The 22,129-nt window shown below is 35.8% G+C and overlaps 1 protein-coding gene across 1 annotated transcript; it reads right to left on the bottom strand.

Annotated features, from left to right (window-relative positions):
* Nucleotides 1-1,234: 1,234 nt before the first annotated feature.
* On the bottom strand, nucleotides 1,235-20,372 carry abcg2d (ATP binding cassette subfamily G member 2 (JR blood group)). Its single transcript, XM_079812422.1, has 16 exons — nucleotides 20,299-20,372; nucleotides 19,200-19,430; nucleotides 16,811-16,870; nucleotides 16,510-16,624; nucleotides 16,212-16,364; nucleotides 13,587-13,744; nucleotides 12,788-12,939; nucleotides 11,497-11,598; nucleotides 11,006-11,256; nucleotides 8,371-8,453; nucleotides 6,570-6,659; nucleotides 5,131-5,255; nucleotides 4,134-4,288; nucleotides 3,966-4,055; nucleotides 3,790-3,875; nucleotides 1,235-3,525 (listed from the first exon to the last, which is right to left on the bottom strand). The coding sequence occupies exons 2-16, from the start codon at nucleotides 19,409-19,411 to the stop codon at nucleotides 3,378-3,380; spliced, it is 1,980 nt and encodes a 659-aa protein (XP_079668548.1). The 5' UTR covers nucleotides 19,412-19,430; nucleotides 20,299-20,372; the 3' UTR covers nucleotides 1,235-3,377.
* Nucleotides 20,373-22,129: the final 1,757 nt, after the last annotated feature.

Raw genomic sequence — 22,129 nt, 5'->3', positions numbered from 1 at the left:
TACGAAAAAAGCATAACTGACGTGACGTATGACGTCGGACATAGTCTAAGCGTTTTGAAGTGCGAGAGGCGTTGCACTTTCTACGCGAGTTGAATACAGAGGGCTGTCCGCCGGAAGCTAGATATTTTACTTTATAAAGATTTAAATATGGATATTTTTCTTACACATCAGAAGGCTTTTATTAAAGGGTTAGTTCACCCAAAAGTCAAAATAATGTCATTTATTCCTCACCCTCATGCCGTTCCACACCCGTAAGCACAAATGAAGATATTTTTGTTGAAATTTGAAGGCTCAGTGAGGCCTGCATAGGCATCAATGACATTTACACTCTCATGATCCATTAATGTACTAAAAACATATTTAAATGAGTACAGTGGTTCAATATTAATATTATAAAGCCACAAGAATATTTTTCGACCCCCCCCCCCCCCCCCCCCCAAAAAAAAACTAAATAACGACTTATATAGTGATAACCGATTTCAAAACACTGGTTCATGAAGATTCAGAGTGGAAACGAATCAGTGAGTCGATTCAGTGGTCCAAATCATGATTCGACTCACTGATTCATTTCCACTCCGAAGCTTCATGAAGCAGTGTTTTGAAATCGGTTATCACTATATAAATCGTTATTTAGTTTTTTTTGGGGCACGAAAAATATTCTCGTGGCTTTATAATATTAATATTGAACCACTGTACTCACATGGACTGATTTAAATATGTTTTTAGTACATTAATGGATCTTGAGAGTGTAAATTACATTGATGCCTAAGCATCACTGAGCCTTCATATTTCAACACAAATATCTTCATTTGTGTTCTGAAGATGAACCGATGAGGTCTTACGGGTGTGGAACAGCATGAGGGCGAGAAATAAATGACATTATTTTCAATTTTGGGTGAACTAACCCTTTAACCCCTGGAGCCGTGTGGAGTACTGGTATAATGGATGGATGCACTTTTTTGAGCTTCAAACTCAATGGACCATTATAAAGCCTGGAAGTGTCAGGATATTTCTTAATATAACTCTGATTGTGTTCGTCAGAAAGAAGAAAGTCACGAGTAAATCATGGGGTCATTTTCATTTTAAAGTGAACCAATCCTCCAAGATTTATTACAGCCCATTTTACTTCTCTAAAGGCCCGTTCACACCAACCAGGTTATAAAAATCATTAAATATAAAAGAATATCTGAGTTCACACCACAACTATAACAATAATGGCACAGAGAAACAATATCGTTGGAAATGGAATCATGTTCTTTTTTCCCAGCTAATGAACTATAAAAACACTGACGGACAATCAGAATCCATCTTGCTTGAGCATTTAACCCTTAAATGCATGAATGTTTCGGCAATCATTATTACACATTCGGATCTATATCTAACACGGATGGATCTCTACCTGTTGTGATAATATAAAACACTTACAGAAGAATAAAATAAAGCATATTTTGTTGTTTTTGGAGCTTGGGGTTCAGTTTGAGCAGATGTTTTATACCATCATCACTGTCCTGGTCAGAGCTCATTTCCCAGTACATTCAGCATCTGGCTCATATCCGCCATCTCAAAACTATAATTTTCAACATCTTCAAAATCAATATTTTGAACGCCGACAGCTTCACCAGATCCACCATCAAGTGACAGTGATATTTGACTGCGTTCAGTTCTTGCTCTGCAGTAAATCACTGAGCCATTTCAGGTTTTGCTGATTCTTCCTATTCTGTTGTTTTCTGCCTGCAGTAACTATGAGTGAAACGTCACTTCATCATTGTGTATCAGACATTGCCACCTTGTGGAATAAAGGTGAATTAATTCAAAGATTCAATTATTGTTGTGCAGAAAAAATATACTTACACTGTTACACACCTCGGGTCATTACAGACCCTATACGACTTTTACAACAACAACAAAAATCAATGGGAAAATAGGCACTTTTTTCTTGTTATATTGTTTATAATGAATTGATTGACGAACTCAAGGTATTGGTGTTGGTGTGGACGCTAATATAGTTATCATTCTTGGTGTGAACGCCAAAAAAAGAGAAAGTAAGAAAGAAAACGCAGATACATGTTCAGTGTTTCCCCTAGAATTTTTTCCAGCAGCGGTGCTGTTACGTGCCGGAGGTTGTTACCAAGCCGCTCGTCGGGGGGGTCCGGGGGCATGCAATAAACCATGACTTCTGGCAAGTTTTGTGGATAGAAATAGACATTTTGAACATTAAAATCCAAATTAAGCTTTTCATTAGTTTAAAAGGTGACTATCTTATAGCCTATTTTACTTCAATAACCTGCAGGGACGTGCAGAAAGTTCCTAAGGGGCAAGGGCTCAAATGTAAGAAAGGGGCAATATGTAAAAAACCCAACAAAAAACCCCATAGTGTTTGGATACTATTTTATGTTTTTGCAAAAAGTCTCATGCTTATCAAGCCTGCATTTATTTAATCAAAAATACCAGAAAAAACAGTAGCCTAATATTGGGAAATATTATTACATGATGGTTTTTTTTATTAATCAAATATATTGTTGTTTTGATTCACATTATGGCTCAATCGTCACCAAGTTTATTAGATGCTGCCCCTTTAAGACGCAGATCTAAAATCATTCTCCCTTTTACGCCCATTTAAGCTAAACTGTGTTTAAGTGAATACTCTCCAAGCCTGTCATTTTGACATATAGGCTATTTTGTTGTGTATTTGATGGTTTAGTCGCGCACACGAAGCATATGTGCAATTCGGTCCGTTTCGCAGCGTGCGTACACACACACACACACACGCCTGCCTTGAACTTGGAAACAGCGTCTATTGCGCGGATTATTGTGCTTTTCATTTAATCAAACACGTTCTGCAATTTAGCCAAAGTGGAGAGTGCATTTGCCAACAATCACGGATTGTGCTGAATCTGACGTTAAATGCACGTTTGAGGAGAAATGACAGCGCGCGCTGTGAAGGGAAGGAAGTTGTGCTAGACGATGCGCGAGCATAGTTTATAATAGTTTTACCTCATATCTTCTTTTTTTAATCCTTGGAAGCGAAAAAAAAGATTAATATCACAGCCCTGTGATATTGTGAAAGTGTAAGCAGACTACATTTTTGTTTAGTTCTCTGGCCATCGTCAATCTCTTTCTCCTTTACAGTGTGTAAGTGAATGTCGTGATATTACTGATCATGTGAAGATTTTGCAGTGGCGCTGAAAATTGTAGGGGAAACACTGATGTTGATCAGACTGGAAAAATAATGTGCATTATAATTGTTCATTGTAAGACCAGTCATGTGTATTTGGAACGTAAATAGGGCCAGTTTTGGAATTAAATCAGCAGTGAAAGCACAGCTTCCTTTTTAATCTGTGATTCATAAAGCTAAAATCCAACACAAATCGGAACCTTTATGAAAACTTATGAATGAATCTGAGCTTGATGTAAGCGATGATGAGAAAGACCAAAGTCATGACTGTAAGCGCTACGTGGTTCTGCCATAAACCCCAGGAGGAGTAATCGATTCCTTGGAACGCCAGATGCTGTTCTCCTGTGCACCTGTAACATATAATGTACCAAAATATGAAGTACAACAAATACAAAGCTGTATTTTCAGCATCATTACTCCAGTCTTTACTATCACATGATCCTTCAGAAATCACTCTGATAAATAAGTATCTAATTTAGAGACCTACTTGCTAGCATTTAACAACATTGTTTTATAGAAGAAAAACTGTCACAAAATACACAATTCTACGCTTTTAAAACCAAGTTTATGTGGAGATTAGCAGTCCACATCTATCAACATATATTTGTACATACATGAGGATGTCTGGGGCAGGGCTGCTCATCACAGCAGAGACGTTTCCGCAAAAACTCAGCCCCACAAACTCATTTATCTCCAGAGCCTGTTCAAATCATTAGACCAACCATCATAAGCATGTTAGCTCAACAGAAAGTCGTTTGGTGGCTCAGAAGTAGGAAGTGAAAGTTGATACCTCAAGCCCATAGCGAGGGATGCTGAGATACTTCAACCAGGACAGCCAGTCCATGACGCTCTTCAGGTTAACCAGCAGACCAGAGAAGATCTGGACACACATTCAGCTCAAGTTAAAAGAACAGGCCTTCTCTGCAGTAAAAACACTTGTTCTGCGGTATGTACTTGCCATCATGAAGATGAAGCTGATGGTCATGAAGATGTTGGCCACTGCCACCACTGATTGGTCAGCTGAGATGGCCATGGCCATGGCCGCCGCCGTACAAGCCACCAGAATCACTGTCAGCATGAAGATGAAGAACGCTGACGCTGTGGGCTTTAGCCCTGCAAAACAAAGACATTTGGAAAATGTTAAAGGGGTGGTTGATTGCCCCTTTTTACAAGATGTAAAATAAGTCTCTGATGTCCCCAGAGTGTGTGTGTGAAGTTTTAGCTCAAAATACCCCACAGATCCTTTCTTATAGCATGTTAAAATTGTCACTTTTTGAGAGTGTCCCTTTAAATGCAAATGAGCTGCTGCTCATGGGGCGGAGCTTCAAGAACTCCAGTTAGCAGCTCTGATAACCGCATGCAGACAGGCAATGAAACTGTTTAGCCTTTTATGTTCAAACCGGAGTTGGACAATGATGGAGAGACTCAAAAAGAAGTGGCAACATGTAGAATGAGACGGGACGTTTTTGAATGGTTAGTTGATGAATTTATGTAGCTGATGTGGAGTTAACTATCTTCAAGTCATTGATTAGCATATTCTGTCATGAGAATCTCACCCCCTTTGTTGTGTGTTCCCGGGGGTGGGGTTTATGTAAATTTCAGGGTTAGTGATGCCACTAATGTCACTACACTGACGAAGCTTGTGTAGTCCCTACCAGCCGTTTGTTGTAGTCCTTAAAAAGCAATTTCTTTCAAAGAAAATATCTCCCTTTGCTTTGAACTTTGAGCGTTGTAACTATGCAGATGTTGTTTATGCTCAAACAGCAACATTACACACTAACTGAAGTTTAAAAAATCAAATCATACTCAACCACCCCTTTAAAACATTTGACGTGATATGATTTGTCCTAATTTGTAGGCTAAATGTAGATAGTGTGGGTTACAGAAAACATATGGATGTTCAAGTGAGCCATCATGTGCTGTCTCTTTAAGGTTTAATCGTGTGTGATGTTTACCGATCATGAAGTAAACAACACAGGTGAAGAGTATGGTAGGGATCGTGCGCTGAGTGATGATGTCAGACAGGATCTTGGACAGGAAGTAGACAGACACTCTGTAGTATCCACTTGTGTATTCATGACTGCAAAAAGAGGAAAAAACTGCTACTTTACAGAGCCGAGGAGGCACAGTCGGCATATATACCACAAAAAGGTCAGTTTATACAGAATGGAGCACAGAGTACAAAAATAATGTTTTTATAAAAAATAAATATAGAAACATAAAAATATACTTAAAATATTCATTTTTGATTATATATTTTTAAATTAAATATATAACATTTTTTAAATTATAATTTAATTAACATAAAATAAATAAATTACAATTCATTGTAATAAATAAATTAAATTATATTATTTTAATTATAATAAAATAAATTACATTTATAATATAAAAATGATATATTTTTTGTTTTTTAATTATATTATTTTAATAATTATAAAGTAAATAAATTACAATTATAATATAAAATAATTTATATATAAACATGAAATTATGTGTTAAATCTTAAATATACTTAAAATATAAATTTTTAATTATATATTTTTCATTTTTTAAATTATATTATTGTAAGTATATAAAATAAATAAATAGTAATATAAATAATAAATATAGAAACATGGAATCATGTATGAAAATGAAATCTTAAAAAAATATACTCCAAATATACATTTTTAATGATATATTTTTTTAATTATATTATTTGAATAATCATAAAGTAAATACATTACAATTATAATATAAAATAATTAATAATAAATATTGAAACATGAAAGCATGTGTTAAATCCTAAAAATATACTTATTTTATATATATATATATATATATATATATATATATATATATATATATATATATATATATATATATATATATATATATATATATATATATATATATATATATATATATATATATATATATATATATATATATATATACACACACACACTTTTTCTTATACATTTAGAATGTTTTAAATTATATTATTTTAATTATAATAAAATCTATTACAATTATAATATAAAATAATAATAAATATAGAAAAAAATCTTTATTATATTATTTTAATTATAATAAAATAAAATAAATTAATTAAAATTATAATTAAAAATAATAATTAACAAAAACACTGGACTGCATCAGAACTGCATTTTGATATGAGGGACTGGGTTTTCTGCCGCACTGAATCTTTACACAGAATTTAGAGGCCTTATAGGGATGTGCTCAAAAACAGAAATAACATCACTCCACAAACACTACTTTTCAGTTACTCATTATGTATGTGCGGCTGACAGCTTGCATCATACAGTACACAAGCATTTGATACTCAATACTAGCAAAGAAAATATTTATGAGTCTTTTCTGAAGGGCAAACATGTGTTGAAGTACATACATAAACAGTTTGCGCTCCGTGATGAAGAGCTCGGCAGCGGAGAGTGTGCTGAAACACTGATTCGTTGTGATGAAGAACAAGACACCAAACCTGGAAAGAAAATCGTGACATTTGCATGGAAGTAATATAAACAACACAAAGTGAGCACATGCATTTTACTCGGTGGTCATCTGCATAAAAATTGGCTGATTTTTTTTTTGGACTCATTTTGATTGACACAATGTTTTTTGTATGTTTGACTCAAAACCAGAGCGGTGTAATTTGCATATAACTAATTTCTTATCAAGTTAATATTTGTTTGTGATGCTAAATTAGTTGGTTTCAATATCACATTCAATATTCAACAAATTATGTCTATGCATTACTTCTAATTAATTTTATGTAAAATAGCCAAGTAATTTCCTTATCACTTTTGTGTAAAATGTCCCTGTAAAGTCGAAATTAAATGTGTTCTGAGTTTGTCACACCACAGACAAATTTGTTATTAACCACCCAGCCACTTGTACTGTGTATAATTATAATGTATATACAAGTACACACACATGCATGTATATATTTAAGTTTTTTTTTATATTTTTATAAAAAACTATATTTATATATAAGATAAATTATATATACATGCAAATATTTCTTAAATATATACATGCATTTGTGTATATATACATAATAATCATACACAGTACACACACATATATTATATAAACACAAACTTTTATTTTGGATGCGATACATTTTTCCCCCAGCACTAATATACAGAGGTGTCAAAAGTATTCACATTCATTACTCAAGTAGAAGTATAGATACTAGGGTTTAAAAAGACTTCTGTAGAAGTTGAAGTATCAACTCAAGCTTTTTACTCCAGTAAAAGTACTGGTTTCAAAACTACTTAAAGTATAAAAGTAAAAGTAATGTAAGGGAAAAAATGCCATTAAGGACAAAAGCTTAGGCCACGCCACAGGGGCCTATAATAGTGCGCTACCCCACCTCCTCAAAAAACTTTTTTCTAAAGGCCATAATGACTATAATGTTATATTAAAATGTTAATGTTGAAAAATTTGTTGAAAAAACTACCCGTTTCAGCCGCATATTGAAAATGAACACAGTGAAAATAACATTTTCTTAGCGACAGATGATATTTAAGCCATGTATATATGAATGGCCGTGTAAATAGTAATTACATGCAATTTATACTTTATTTTGACAGATACATATTCCCACCTCAGTACAGTTGTACATTAACAGGATGCAATAATTATTACAGAGTGTAAATTATTATATTTATTAAAATTATTAAATGGATGCCGCCTTGATGGGACAATAAAAGCCCTCCCTACACCTACCCCTAACCCTATCCCCAATACAGAGCAGAGGGCTAAAATCAGGGTAGGAAAAATGCCTTTTATTTCTAAATTATGACCATTTTTTATGTAAAAAGCATTCTAACATTGCACCTCAGGAAACATCATAAAACAATAAAACAACGCAGTTTATGACCCCTTTAATTTTGATTTAAAGTAAATGCCTTTACGATGTGATATGTGACGGGGAAAGGGAGAAGAGCGAGCTCGGCAAAAGGCGGATTCGAACCGCGTCGATCGGGTCAAAACCTAGATCCCTAAGCCTTACACTTTACTGACTACTACATCACAAAAACATTACAATATACACGTGTTTTTTTTATCTTATTTGGCCAGGCATTGTTAGGTGAAGCTAGAGCGAATAGCCCTTGCCAACAAGGTGCACTATTTGCACTTTATTAAAATAAAGTTACTTGATGCCCCGCAGGAGAAGAGTTACTCACCTGTTTTGTATGCCACTCTGGTCATCTTTGACTCCATAGAAGATGGCACCAACTATGGCAGCCATGAGGGTCGTGACTGCCAACTGCAAAAAATAATGTTCATAATTCAAGCAGTGTACTCTAAAACTGGCATACATTACTTCAATAACAAATAAACATGCTTTCATTAAGATATTATTTTGAATGTAACTGGAGAAATATGTCAACAAAAGAAGATTAGGAAATAGCTAGCGGCAAATCAAATGGACCACAAATTGCTTTTGAATTAAACCACCTAGCAACCACCCAAAACATCCTAGCAACCATTTAGCACCAACCACCCAGAATATAGCAAGCGCAAGGTGCTAAACACCGCTCAGAACATCTTAGCATAATTTACTCAATAAAGGTAATCGGCAGAAAGAGTGAGAGCGAGTGAGTTTGACAATAATCTTTTGACAGTTTATGAGTGTCTGCAGTGTGAAGGTCGTTCCCAAGGTAAAAGGCTACGCAAATACTGCAGAGCTGGACAAGAAACCACCCTTCACCCCTTGAGGCGCCAGCACTGAACTTAACTCCAGTCAGGTGATGGTCTGGAAGACACTATTCTGTTATACTGGTGAAACATTTATCCACACTGCGTGGCCAGAGATGATATCACTTCAGATCTATGAGGAGGGCGAGACCAGAGTCACAACAGTCACCAAATCCGCTAAGCTCTGACCTCGAGAAATTAGCCGAAAGCCTCTAGGAGCAACCAGCTGTTAATAATGTCTAAATCGAGGGCTCCTCTGATGGCATTTGGTGGTTAATGAGCATCTAAAGTCTCCATAAAGTGTCTTTTGAGGAAAACCTGAATCTAAACTGTTAGGGCAACACATCTTTGTTTAGCGTAATCGAACCCTACAAACTAAGCCGAACGCTTGGATCTCATGAAAACATGCCCAGGTTACATCAAAGAAATTACATGTTTTGCATAAAAACATTAAGAAGATTTCGCATTGTGACATTTTTTATAATTAAATTCTCATGCATTCAGCCATAAAAATTGCAATAATTCAATTCTTGTTACTAATTATATATATATATATAATTACAGTAACAAAAATCTAATAAATATTGCAGTTGAAAATTATGATAATTTAAAAATTTAAATCTTTGAATACATGATAATTATATATATATATATATATATAATATATATATATTATATATAATATATATATTTATTAGGGATGCCACAATTCTCAATATAATATTGAACCGTTCGGTACGGCCTTCACGGTTCAATAAGTAAAGTTTTAAGTTTAAGTAAGGTTTTTCAATTCTTTTGAATTTGAGTATTGCAATTAAAAAATAGTCTTTTTTCTCTTTAACCTCTTGCTGTTCCTGTCGCTTAAGAATAGAATAGCAAAAAACTGATGTGACAAGCCATCAGAACCGAACCGAAAACCGTGGTTAAAAACCGAGGTATGTATTGAACCGTGGTCTAACTGTATTGTTGCATCCCTAATATATATATATATATATATATATATTACATTATTTATAATTATATTTTTTTATTTAAATGACTCTTTTGTATTCTTTTAAAAAAAATATGTTAAAAAAATGTATTCTATTCTTTGGTTTTGGGGTCATACATTTAATGTCATTGTAAATAAAAAAAATGTCATTTGAATTTCAATAATAATAATTATATATATATATATATATATATATATATATATTATTTTACCAAATAATTAATATTTTTACTTTGTATTTATAGAATTTCTCATTTTATTTTTAGGGTTTTGGGATCATACATTTAAAGGGGACATAACACACTCAGTTTCTGCCAATCTCATGTTAATCTTGAGTACCTATAGAATATTATTGCATCCTTCATATCTCCCAAGAGTCTTTAGTTATCATATTTATAAAAGACAGATACGCTGTCTCAATTCTTTCCGAAAAAAAAACTTGTGAAGGCGTGCAGTGGGCAGAGCTAAATAGTCACTCAAGCACACAGACCTATGACGCACGCGCGCACACACACACACACACACACACACACGTTTTCGACTCATGACCGGGAACAAACAAACACACTTGCAGAACTTGTTGCTGCTCCGGAAAAACAAACTGCATCCCCTGTTTCCTTAACGCTGGGTTATTTGGGAAGCTGAACAAGGTCATCTTTACCTCACAACCATAAACACACTTCTTTAGTGACATTGTTGATTTCGTGGTCAAAATGACTGCGACGTCAATGGCTTCCGTAACCCAAACAGAGCTCGTTGATGGGTGCGCTCTTGCTCTCACTCTGGTTGATGTGTGCGCGCGCTCTTCTGGAAGAAATGCCCATTCAAAGAATTCCGCCCTTTATGACGTAATACATGGCCATACTCGAAAAAAACTTTCCAAAACTTGAGTATATTTGGCACAAAAATACTCCGTCATACGTCCACCTCTTTTTTTTAAATTTCGTCCATGTTTAGAATGAGAATCAGCTCTTTAACAGTGTAAATAAGTCAGAATGCATGAAATAGTAATATAATATATTACTCCCCCCATAATATTATTATTAGGTAACAAAAATGTAAATAGTTTAGAATACTACAATAGACATATTTCATAGACAGACATGCAGTCCATAAGATCACTGTGGTACCTGCGCGACTGAAGTCTGTGGGTTCAGCATTAGATTCCAGAAGGTTCTCCATAACACCCAGTGGAGCTGGTGGAAGAAAGAGCTGTTGTAGGTGATGGCGTGACATTTGGTTCTGATATTGTTGTCTTTGGCCCGGATGATGCGTTCCAGCTCTGCTTTGATGACCCGTGCATAACTACAGTTTCTGTACTTGTCCACCAGCTCATCCTCGATACACTGCTGGCTGACGGCAGCCGCTTCAAACTCGAAACCTGTCAATGATATCACACATAGTGTATAATGCAAGTTGATTTAAGTGGTCACAATGCACCACTGATACAAAACTTCTCTTTAATTGTTTATAGCCAAGTTCTATGGTTATTAACTTGAAAGAAATAAGAAAAAAAATTGCCATTTTTGGCACATTTTACATTATATATCTGACGAGGAAATCACTCAACAAGCGAATCGGACTCCTGCAACTCCACTTAAATAGAAGTGTAACTAAGTACCTCCATTATTCTGAATCTTTGTCACATTGACAGGTGCGGAGCTGCCATTAATGACGTCCAGGAAGAAATCAGCTGGGTTATTATGAGCTTCACAAGGATATCCTAAGATATCATTGAAAAAACAAACACCATTAAGTTTCATTCAAGAAGATGTTAGTATTTAAAGAATTGTGCTCCTGCAGAATAGTCACATCTTAGAAGAAAGTGACACCTTAAAGTTCAGCTCTTTCAACTCTAGTTTTTAAAGCAGCACTAGGTAACTTTTCAACCTTCATAATATATTTTCAAGTCTCTTGTGATGATACATCGACTTACAATAGGTTGAATGACACGTCTGCCATAGCCTGACGGGGTCTGTATCGTTTTTAATTGTACTTTTAAACTTCGAGTTTCGGGTAGTAACCCGAGAACAAAAAGAACTACAAAATTCGACTGCTTTACGGCATATACGTCACTTCCACCCCCACTTCCTTTAATTCGGACGTGCGAACCCAACTATCGTTTGTTTGCCGAATGTTATAGTCATGGCCGAAGCAGCACAGAAAAATAAGAAAGCAAAGGTTTTGTCGGAGGAAAGCAAAAAGAGGAAACGAGAAAGTGATGGGATTAAAGGCAGGACGAGGATCAACATTGGGCCAGCGTTTGCTCGTTGGCGTGAGCTGGAGGAGGAGGGGCTACATTCTTGCAAGTAAATACCTAAGACGTACAAAATCATATTTTAGGATACCTAACATGTCTGTGATATTTGTTTATTTGTCATGCCTCAAGCTATAATGTAAATCGATTTTTCAAATTTGCAGATTCATCTATGGTAGCTTGATATTATAATATTGACGATATATGGTTATTACCTACCACTCAAATATTGAATTGAAGTATCATAGATTCTGTAAAACGGGAACCAATAGACTAGGCTACTTTAACGACGCTGGCTTGTAAACGTGAGCATCGCGATCATTTGGCGTTTGAAAAAAAATAAAACCCATGAAATTATATTCATATGACATGCTGAAACATATGCCACTGTACCTGGGATGAAGACATTTCACACGCGACGCAAGCAGAACACCTGCATGTGAACTCCTCCTGCAGTGTTCAGGGCTATCATGGTTGTCATGTCGATAAATGCACGTGCGATAAATCCCCTTATGTAGAATGACAGTTTACGACAGTAGTAGAGGACAATACTGTTTCCCAACTGTAGGGGGACCCCGAGAGCAAAACCTACCTAGTGCTGCTTTAAAGCATATTTATAAACTTTTTAGGTTTTCATATCAGTAATTTATGCTACCAATGTTGGCAAAGTAGTCTAGAGCCTCTTGAGCGGGTCCGTGATAGACTTGTTTGCCATTGGCCAGCAGGCTGAGGCTGTCGAAGAGCTGGTAGATGGAGTACCGCGGCTGATGAATGGAGATGATGATGGTGCGTCCCTGATCGGCCATTCTGAAAACAAACAGACCCAGTGTTGAGATGATAAAACAACATCACTGAGATCATATCTGCACTACCGGGGTCAGTACGATTTTTTTTCTAAAGAAATTGGTACTTTTATTCAGCAAAGACGCATTCAATTGATCAAAAGTGACGGTAACGACTTGAATAATCTTACAAAAGATTTCTATTTCAAATACATATATAAAAAGTTATTTTGAACTTCCTATGCATCAAAGAAATCGCATTAAATGTTTCACGGTTTCCACAAAAATATGAAGGAGCACAACTGTTTTCAACATTGAAAATTATAAATATTTCTTGAGCCACAAACAAGCATATTAGAATGATTTCTGAAGGATCATGTGACACTGAAGACTGGAGTAATGATGCTGAAAATTCAGCTTTGACATCACAGGAATAAATAACATCTTATAATATATCCGAATAGAAAAGTTATTTTAAATTATAATATTTCACAGTTTTTTACAGTATTTTTCATCAAATAAATGTCTTATAAAATCAGACTGACCCCAAACTTTTGAAAGGTAGTGTGTGATAACTGAAAGCACATATACTTTTTATTTTTTACTTTTTATCCCCTTCTGATTTAAGTAGTCTATGAGATGACAATGGATGGATGTTTTGAATATACTGGCCTCTTCAAAAGCAGAAGCACAGAATGAGCTGTACTGGCATCCAAACCGGTGGTGGGCTCATCCAGAAAGAGCACAGAGGGGTCTATGATCAGCTCCATCCCAATGCTGGTCCTCTTCCTCTCCCCACCCGAGATACCACGGATAAGCTGCGTGCCCACCTATACAGACAAACGTGCACGCTTACGGTCTATATCTTTTGTAAAGACTACATGGAATATTACATCAAAAATTACTTATTTTGTAACACTACAGGATCATTTAAAGAGGACCTATTATGCTTTTTCTACATTTTTTTATTTCTTCAGAGTGTAATGTTGCTGTTTGAGCATGAAAAAGGTCTGCAAAGTTACAAAGCACAAAGTGACTCCGACCGGAGTTATTCTCTATATCAGTGCACTCTGTTTCTGAACTCCCTGAAACGCCTCCATTGTAGTCATGTAGAGTTTTCTTCCGGGAAAGAACATGTCACAATATTCCTCATTTCAATAATTCCTGCCCAAGGCATACACAAAACAAAAAGGGCAAGGCCTGGTTGTGTAGCATTAGTGGTGTGTTAAAGGGATAGTTCACCCAAAAACAAAAATGTGATGTTTTTCTGCTTACCCCTAAGGCATCCAAGATGTAGGTGTCTTCGTTTCTTCAGTAGAACACAAATGAAGATTTTTAACTCCAACCGTTGCTGTGTGTCACTCATATGATGCTTGTCGATGGGGTCTAATTCTATTAGAGTAAAAAAAACATGGACAGACAACTTCAAATTAAACCCTGCGGCTCGTGACGACACATTGATGTCTTAAGACACGAAACGATCGGTTTCTGAGACAAAACGGAGCGGTTTCAAGCCAGCGTCATTATAGTAGCCTAGTCTATTGGTTACCGTTTTACAGAATCTATGATACTTCATATCACCTCATATCAGATGAACCCTTCAGCTCTGCAGACTGCCATCACTTCCCGTGTGTGAGGTCAAAATTCCGGCCGGGTCATAGATTTATACATAGATATCTCATTAGTGCCTGCGTAGATCATGGCGTGGATCGCTCGAATGAGGTATCTATGTATACATATCTATGACCCGGCCGGAATTTTGACCTCACACACGAGAAGTGATGGCAGTCTGGAGAGCTGAAGCGTTCGTCTGATATGAGGTGATATATTTGCATAAATACCGCTCGGTTTCTCTCAGAAACCGATCGTTTCGTGTCTTAAGACATCAATGTGTCGTCACGAGCCGCGGGGTTTCATTTGAAGTTGTCTGTCCATGTTTTTTTTACTCTAATAGAATTCGACCCCATTGACAAGCATTGTATGAGTGACACACAGCAAAGGTTGGAGTTAAAAATCTTCATTTGTGTTCTACTGAAGAAACGAAGACACCTACATCTTGGATGCCTTAGGGGTAAGCAGAAAAACATCACATTTTCGTTTTTGGGTGAACTATCCCTTTAAAACTCCCCGTTATGGTAAGGGGCGTGACATTTCCCAAACGCTTGAAGCGGTTGACCAATCACAACACACTGATTCAGCCGACAAATCAGAGCACATTGTGCTTTTCAGAAGGAGGGGCTTCATAAGCCGAAGAACAAAAAAACGATTTGTCCCAGGAACTTTTTTCCCCCCAGACATGTTGCTGTCTGCGTTTCCATCAGGGTCTAAAGTACCGTGAATATTAGGCCAATTAGTCAGGTAAATTAGGACTGCACGCAATTTTCCAGTTCCCGCTGGATTTCGTCCTCCGCATATAAGCTTAATAAAGCCTGAACATCATCGCCGTATTTTTAAAACTCCTTTGTTGATTCGAAAAGCAAACAACTCTTACTGCACGCACCGCAACATATTTTTAAAAATGGTGGTTGAAATAGAATGCTGCGTGGAGTCAACCAAGTCAACCTTTTACGTCCTGGCGGATGAAAATACATTAAAACACATTCATATAAAGTAATTTGTAATCATAACTTAGTATAATAATAATAATAATTCATATTAATCATCATCTCGGATAAGTTCTTACATTTACGTTTTGCAAAAGCACTCAATACAGCCACTGTCATGCAAACGCGGATGTTTACAGATTAAATAAACTTACATTGACATAACATAAACTTACACAAGTCCACGGTTCACCCGTGCACATTTTCGCCAGATGTATGTATGTGTGTGTGAGCGTGTACGCGCGTGCCGATTTGTTGGTGTGTAATGTGTGTGAGAGCGTTTGTGTGCACGTGTGTTTTAAATGCAATTACAAAGCAATTGATTGGTTTTGTTTACCTCTGAAACATTTTTGTTGTGGTAAAAATAGCTACGGGTAGAGCCAGTTGTATTGCCGAGTGCAACCATTCTACGTCATCAACCTAGAACGCAAACGAAATGGCGCCGCCCATTGTTCAAATATATAATGGATTTTTTAAATAATGTGGATCTTTCATGGGTTTTCAACTACATATTTCAGTAAGACACATCATTTATGTTATATTAAGCCATTCAAGTCTCAACACCATGGGATCCCTTTAATGTTTATGAAGGAAGTAACAGCTTTCTGGTAGTCTTTGGTTATTTGTATCTACTTAAATAAATGAGTAAACTTGATACACCTAATTTATGCCTGGACAAGAAATGCTATTTCACCTTTGCATCTGCGACTTTGTTGAGGCCCAGCTCTGAGATGAGGTGGTTGACTCTTGCCTCCTTCTCCCTTGCGCTGACTTGGGAGGACAAACGCAGCGCAGCCGAGAAACGGAGGTTCTCTCTCACTGTTAGAGTGCCCATCACAATATCATCCTTAACACAAACATTGTGTATAATATATTGCTCGGGAATTCAATGCTGAATATACCTAAGCATTTACGCATAAACAGTCTTTAAGATGGCATACGAAGCACTAATTTTCTTCTCATATAGTGCTCATATCATGCATGCATTGTACCTGGACAACATAACCAGAAAGACATTTGAAATTAGGCGGCTGTAGGGCTCCATTGATGAGCACTTCTCCCGAAAGACCTGCAGGATCCTTCCTGGCTGCAAGTACATCCAAAAACCTGAGAGATCGAGAGAAAAACAATGATAATATGTTGCATTAACATTTATCTGATTCCGCATTACCGGAGGAAGCTGTCAGGAAAGATAGTCCAAAAGCTTGTTAAACAAACATAATCTCCCCTTCAATCTGGAATCCACTTTGGCACTGATATCTTAAGATGTGAATTTGTTAAATATGTACTCACGAAGATTTGCCACTTCCCGTAGGACCCAAAATAGCATTTAAACCAGGTCTCATGATCCCACTGAAAAGGGAGATAAAAATGAGATTATGTTCATGTCACTTGCTGTGGAATTCATCGTGCCCGGTGGAAAAAATGAGACACACTTATTGCACAGATGTTACTGTGCTAGTCTGCTCATCTAAGCAATCCATCGAATTGTCATTACAAAAGATCTGAAATTATCAAGAGGTTATCAAACTATAAGACGGTTAAAAGTAGGTCATCTAGGTGATGCCGCCCGAGACCCGCAGTTCAACTAGGCCTTTTATTAGGTCAAGATCACACTTGACTGCATTTAACCCTGGTGGATTTGCAAGCCAAGAGATCAAGAGATTAGACTCACAAACCCATTCATAATATCATATAATTGACACTAACACTATAGAGAGAATGTCCAAAGAAACTATGCGCTCGGTTCTGGGAAATGTCAAGCTCACTTAGCGCCTTTAGGAGAAGCATTCTGGTTTTCTGCTATCCATTGTTCTGGTGAACACATGTAATGCAGCACAAGTAAAGGGTTTTATACAGCCTCGTGCCATGCATAGGAGAACCTACTGAAGTTCCCCCGAAGCCAGAGAAAAAGCCTTTTAAAGTTCATGCGATACCACAAGAGAATTTTTGTATGTTTCATGATGACATAGGATAATTTTTTACATTCCTGTGAATTTGTTGAGATTCATATGATGCCACCGAACAAACTTTTTTTCAAACTTTTTGATGCCAAGGACCCCGAAATATGATGATCACATTGTGAATCAAATATATATGGCACCAAAAATGGTTCTTGGCTCGTAATCATAGGGGAACCTTTTTAAGTGCTATATAGCACCAAATTTGGTGCTTCAGTGGTTCTTCACCGGTTCTTTGACTAAGGTGCTATATAGCACCGCTACCATATACAGAACATGTTAAGATATGGTTCTATCTAGCACCAAAAGTGGTTCCTCTATGATTACTACGAAGATCCATTTTTGGTGCCATATAGAACCTTTTTTTTAGAGTGTATATATATATATATATATATATATAGGAAATATTTGATTTCTTATGGTTATAAACTAGGCTGCCAAAAAATAGTCACAATACATCAGATACTACTACTACTAATACCTTAATTTATCTTTGGCAACAATACATTCTGAAATACATTTTGCAAATCTATTTTTCTCTCTCAATTTTTCCAAAGACACCCAAGCACTCCAGATTGAAAACTCCTGTCAAAGCATTTTACGATTCCTATGTTATCATAGAAGATGTTCAAGTTCTTATGATGTTATAGGAGAACCTTTTAAAATTCCTATATTATTATTATATATTTATTTTTATTATTTTTTACATTCCTATCATATAAGATGTTTAAGTTCTTGTGATGTCTAGGACAGGGGTTTTCAAACTTTATGACGACAAGGACCCCCAAATATGATGAACCTTTATGAGGGACCCCCTTCCTAAAATCCATCTATTTTTATGTATGAAAAAACATTTAAACTGTTAGATAAATAGTAAGTGTGACATTATAAATACAACATATTGTTTTCCCAACTTAAATTGGCTATACTTAATGTTGGATGAACCTGAAGAAGAACATTTTCAATTAAAAATTATTTGTATAAGCAACTTTCACAATGAATGTATATAAGCAGCTCACGTACTGCGTTAATAATACTGCCTTACAACCCCAGTGAGCAAGATGAAGGGGACTATAGTGAGAAAAACTAAGCAAACATATACAATCCTGGAAAGTATGTATACGGCAAGAAAGGAGAGAAACATTTAGAAATGAAACCGTTTAGACTTTATCAATTTTTGCTTTGTCTTTTTATTCTCTGAGATTTTTTTATTCTCTGAGAAAACCCCTGGTCATAGGAGAACCTTTTAAAATTCCTATATTATTATTATTTTTTTTAATTCCTATATTATCATATAAGATGTTTAAGTTCTTATGCTGTCATAGGAGAACCTTTTAAAATTCCTATATTATTATTATTTTTTTTTAATTCCTAAATTATCATATAAGATGTTTAAGTTTTTATGCTGTCATAGGAGAACCTTTTAAAATTCCTATATTATTATCATTTTATTTATTTTTAATTCCTATATTATCATAGAAGACGTTTTCTCATAGAGAACCTTTTAAATGTCCTATGATGCAATAACAAGGATTAATAATTCTTCAATAGAATTAATGATGATCTGATAAGCTTATAAGACCATCATTATTTTGGAAGCTTAACTGAAAAAGATGTTGCCAAAACCCAATGGAGAATGATCTTTTACCAGATTAAAGAGACTAAATGAGCCCTGAACCATATTATTTTGCTCTCTCGCTCTGTGCATGAGATTGACTCACTTGAGATCTACCAGAATCTCTTTCTGGACTGTTGTCCTGTTACAGATGGGTCCGCTCCTCTGATCTACTCTATACCGGATGCTGTGGAAGCTGACAGTGGCTCCGTGTTGCTTTTTCATGGGCTCCATGGCGATGACCTTTGACAAAGACATCCCATTCCTGCCCGTCTCTTCAGTGATTTGATCATGCTCAAAGACAGCATTGTCAGTCATCTTCTGACAGGTTTTCTCCCTAAAAAGGCAAAAACAATGAATAAGAGAAGAAGTGTACTTGGCTTGTATCAGGACTTACACCTTCGTAACAGAATTTAGTGACTTTAAGAGTCACTGTTATGTTCAGAATAGGGCTGTCAAAAGATTAATCGCGATTAATCGCATCCAAAATAAAAGTTTGTGTTTACATAATATATGTGTGTGTACTCTGTTAATTATTATTTATATAAAAATACACACACATTCATGTATATATTTAAGAAATATTTGCATGTATATACATTTATATAATCTATAATATATATAAATATAAATGTTTTATATATAAAAATAATATTTTTTTCTTAAATATATACATGCTTGTGTGTGTTTTTATATATAAATAATAATTAATAGAGTACACACACATATATTATGTAAACACAAACTTTTATTTTGGATGCGATTAATCACGATTAATCTTTTGACAGCCCTAGTTCAGAATAATAATGCTTAAATGTTCAATAGGTTTTTTTGTGGCCTAGACTTTAAGGTATGTCTAAACAGAATCTTTCAGAAATAAAACTCTTTTTAGAAGGTGTAGCTTTAATTTGTTTATATTCCAATGTGTCATGTATGAAATGTATATGGCTATATCATTTATATGAATATGTGATTTTGTCTGTACCTTGTCTTTTTATTAAATTAGCCCTTATTAACACATACAAATCTGATTAATACAATGTGGCTGTAACACTTTATCAGCATGTTTTTCACTTATCAGTAACAGATTATAGAGAGAACAGCATATACACACAAACAGGTTATAGTGTTGCATAAACATTGCACAACCCTCAATCTACAGTATTAATTTAACATCAGTGAAAGCATTAGAGAAAGATGCTTACCCTCCTCGCGCTGCTGCAGTGACCGCTGGATGTCTGCGAGGGTTTAAGCTCTCCTCATCAGATGGGGAAAATCCAAATCTGACTTGAGGCGGTGAAGCAGAGATCTTATATAGATGGAGCAGAGGGTGGGATTCGGGCACAGGCATCATCAGGGTTTAAACCTCCACTGAACATTTTCTTACATTTACTGGGACACAGTAATATAACATGTTAAATCGTTCACATTGCAGCAGGACATTTATTCAAACTTAAGTTAACGGGCCTGCTAAAATATATGCTTTTAGTATTAAGTTAAGTAGAAACTGCAAACATGAGTAAATAAAGGCATTGGGACAATTTTAAGCAAAAAGGTTGAAAACCCATAAATACTACCATGGGTTGTAATTATGGGTTTAAATTCCTTATAATATAATTTAATTACAACTTTTGACCACAAGGCGGTGCTGCCCTGAAACCTTTTGAGTACCTTCAGGGCATGATGCCGAAGACACATACCTTTGAGTTTCGTAATGATATGCCAATGCGTTTGTAAAATATAGCAATATTGCAAAACCATTGGATCTATTTCGTCATGTTTTTCAAGGTACACCAATGTCATAATGGACTATGATAGCAACTGACACAAAGACACTGCATGTCAATTTTGAACAGTCCGGTAGTTAGAGCCAATTTCATGTTTTGTTCAATTATAGCGCCAGCAAGTGGATTAGTCCCACCGCTTCTTGTGTGTGGCCTCGGAATGCCCCCATACATAAGCGTGTCAAATTTCGTAAAAATATCTCATTTCGTTTAGAAGTTATAGACATTTATATTTATGAGCACACATAAAATGAAAAAAACAGATCCAAAGCACGGCAACGGAAAAACGATTTGTTGCTCAAAATGGGTGCTCAACAAGAAAAACCATAAAAGACATTTGATCTCATTGGTTTAGACATCCCGCTATGATTCAGATTTTCCTACGGTGGTTCCGTCTTGATCGGACTAACGGAAACCTAGCATGTTTGATATTGTTGAACTCGGCAAAGATTGAGGAATCTAAGGAGATGAAAATTCATCCCTGAAATCCAAAGTTATAAGCATTTGAATATTTGATTTTACCACTTGGTGGCGCTGGCTCAAAACTTCTCAGGCTCCTTCAGGGCATCGTGCTGATGACCCATACCGAGCTTTGTAACTTCACAAAACACATTTTATTACAAAATTCTAAATGACCGATATGAGAAAATTGGATATCATTTCGACTCGGCATGCCGACCCGAATCTAACAAGACCACTTTGGGCAAACCGTTCAGAAGTTAGAAGCAAACATTGCCATTTTTCTTAGGTCGAAACACAGCATGTAGCCTCAGGTCATGCTTGTGATGACATGTACCAAGTTTGGTCTGAATTAGGGCTGGGCAAAAAAAATCGTTTTTTTGATTAATCGTTTTTTAAAATGTGGTCGATTCAAAATCGGTTCTCAAGGCCAAGAATCAATTTTTTTCCCCCGGGACTTTCGACTTTTTCCAGTCGATCCTGCCCGGTATCGCATATATGCTTGTCGTTAAGATAACAGAGATAGTGACGAAATATAATGCATCATCCGGGGCATGAATCAAAGCTCAGATGCCCCTGGAGGAAAAAGCCTCCATGAAAACGGACAGAGTCTGAATGACGGTCGGCTAAATCGCAAGAAATGCTTGTCCTTTACTGAAAATTGCTGAACATCATCCAATATACTTTTTATGTTTTAGAATAAGTGTATCAAAATTGTACTGTATTTAACATAATTGTATGCATTTGAAATATAGAGATAGGTTCTGTTTTAATGTAGGCCTACCCAAGTGTA

Source organism: Gobio gobio (assembly GCF_949357685.1).
Source record: "Gobio gobio genome assembly, chromosome: 3".
Classification (NCBI taxonomy): Eukaryota; Metazoa; Chordata; class Actinopteri; order Cypriniformes; family Gobionidae; genus Gobio; species Gobio gobio.
Note: the sequence above shows the minus strand (reverse complement) of the source record. Positions and strands in the feature narration are given on the sequence as shown.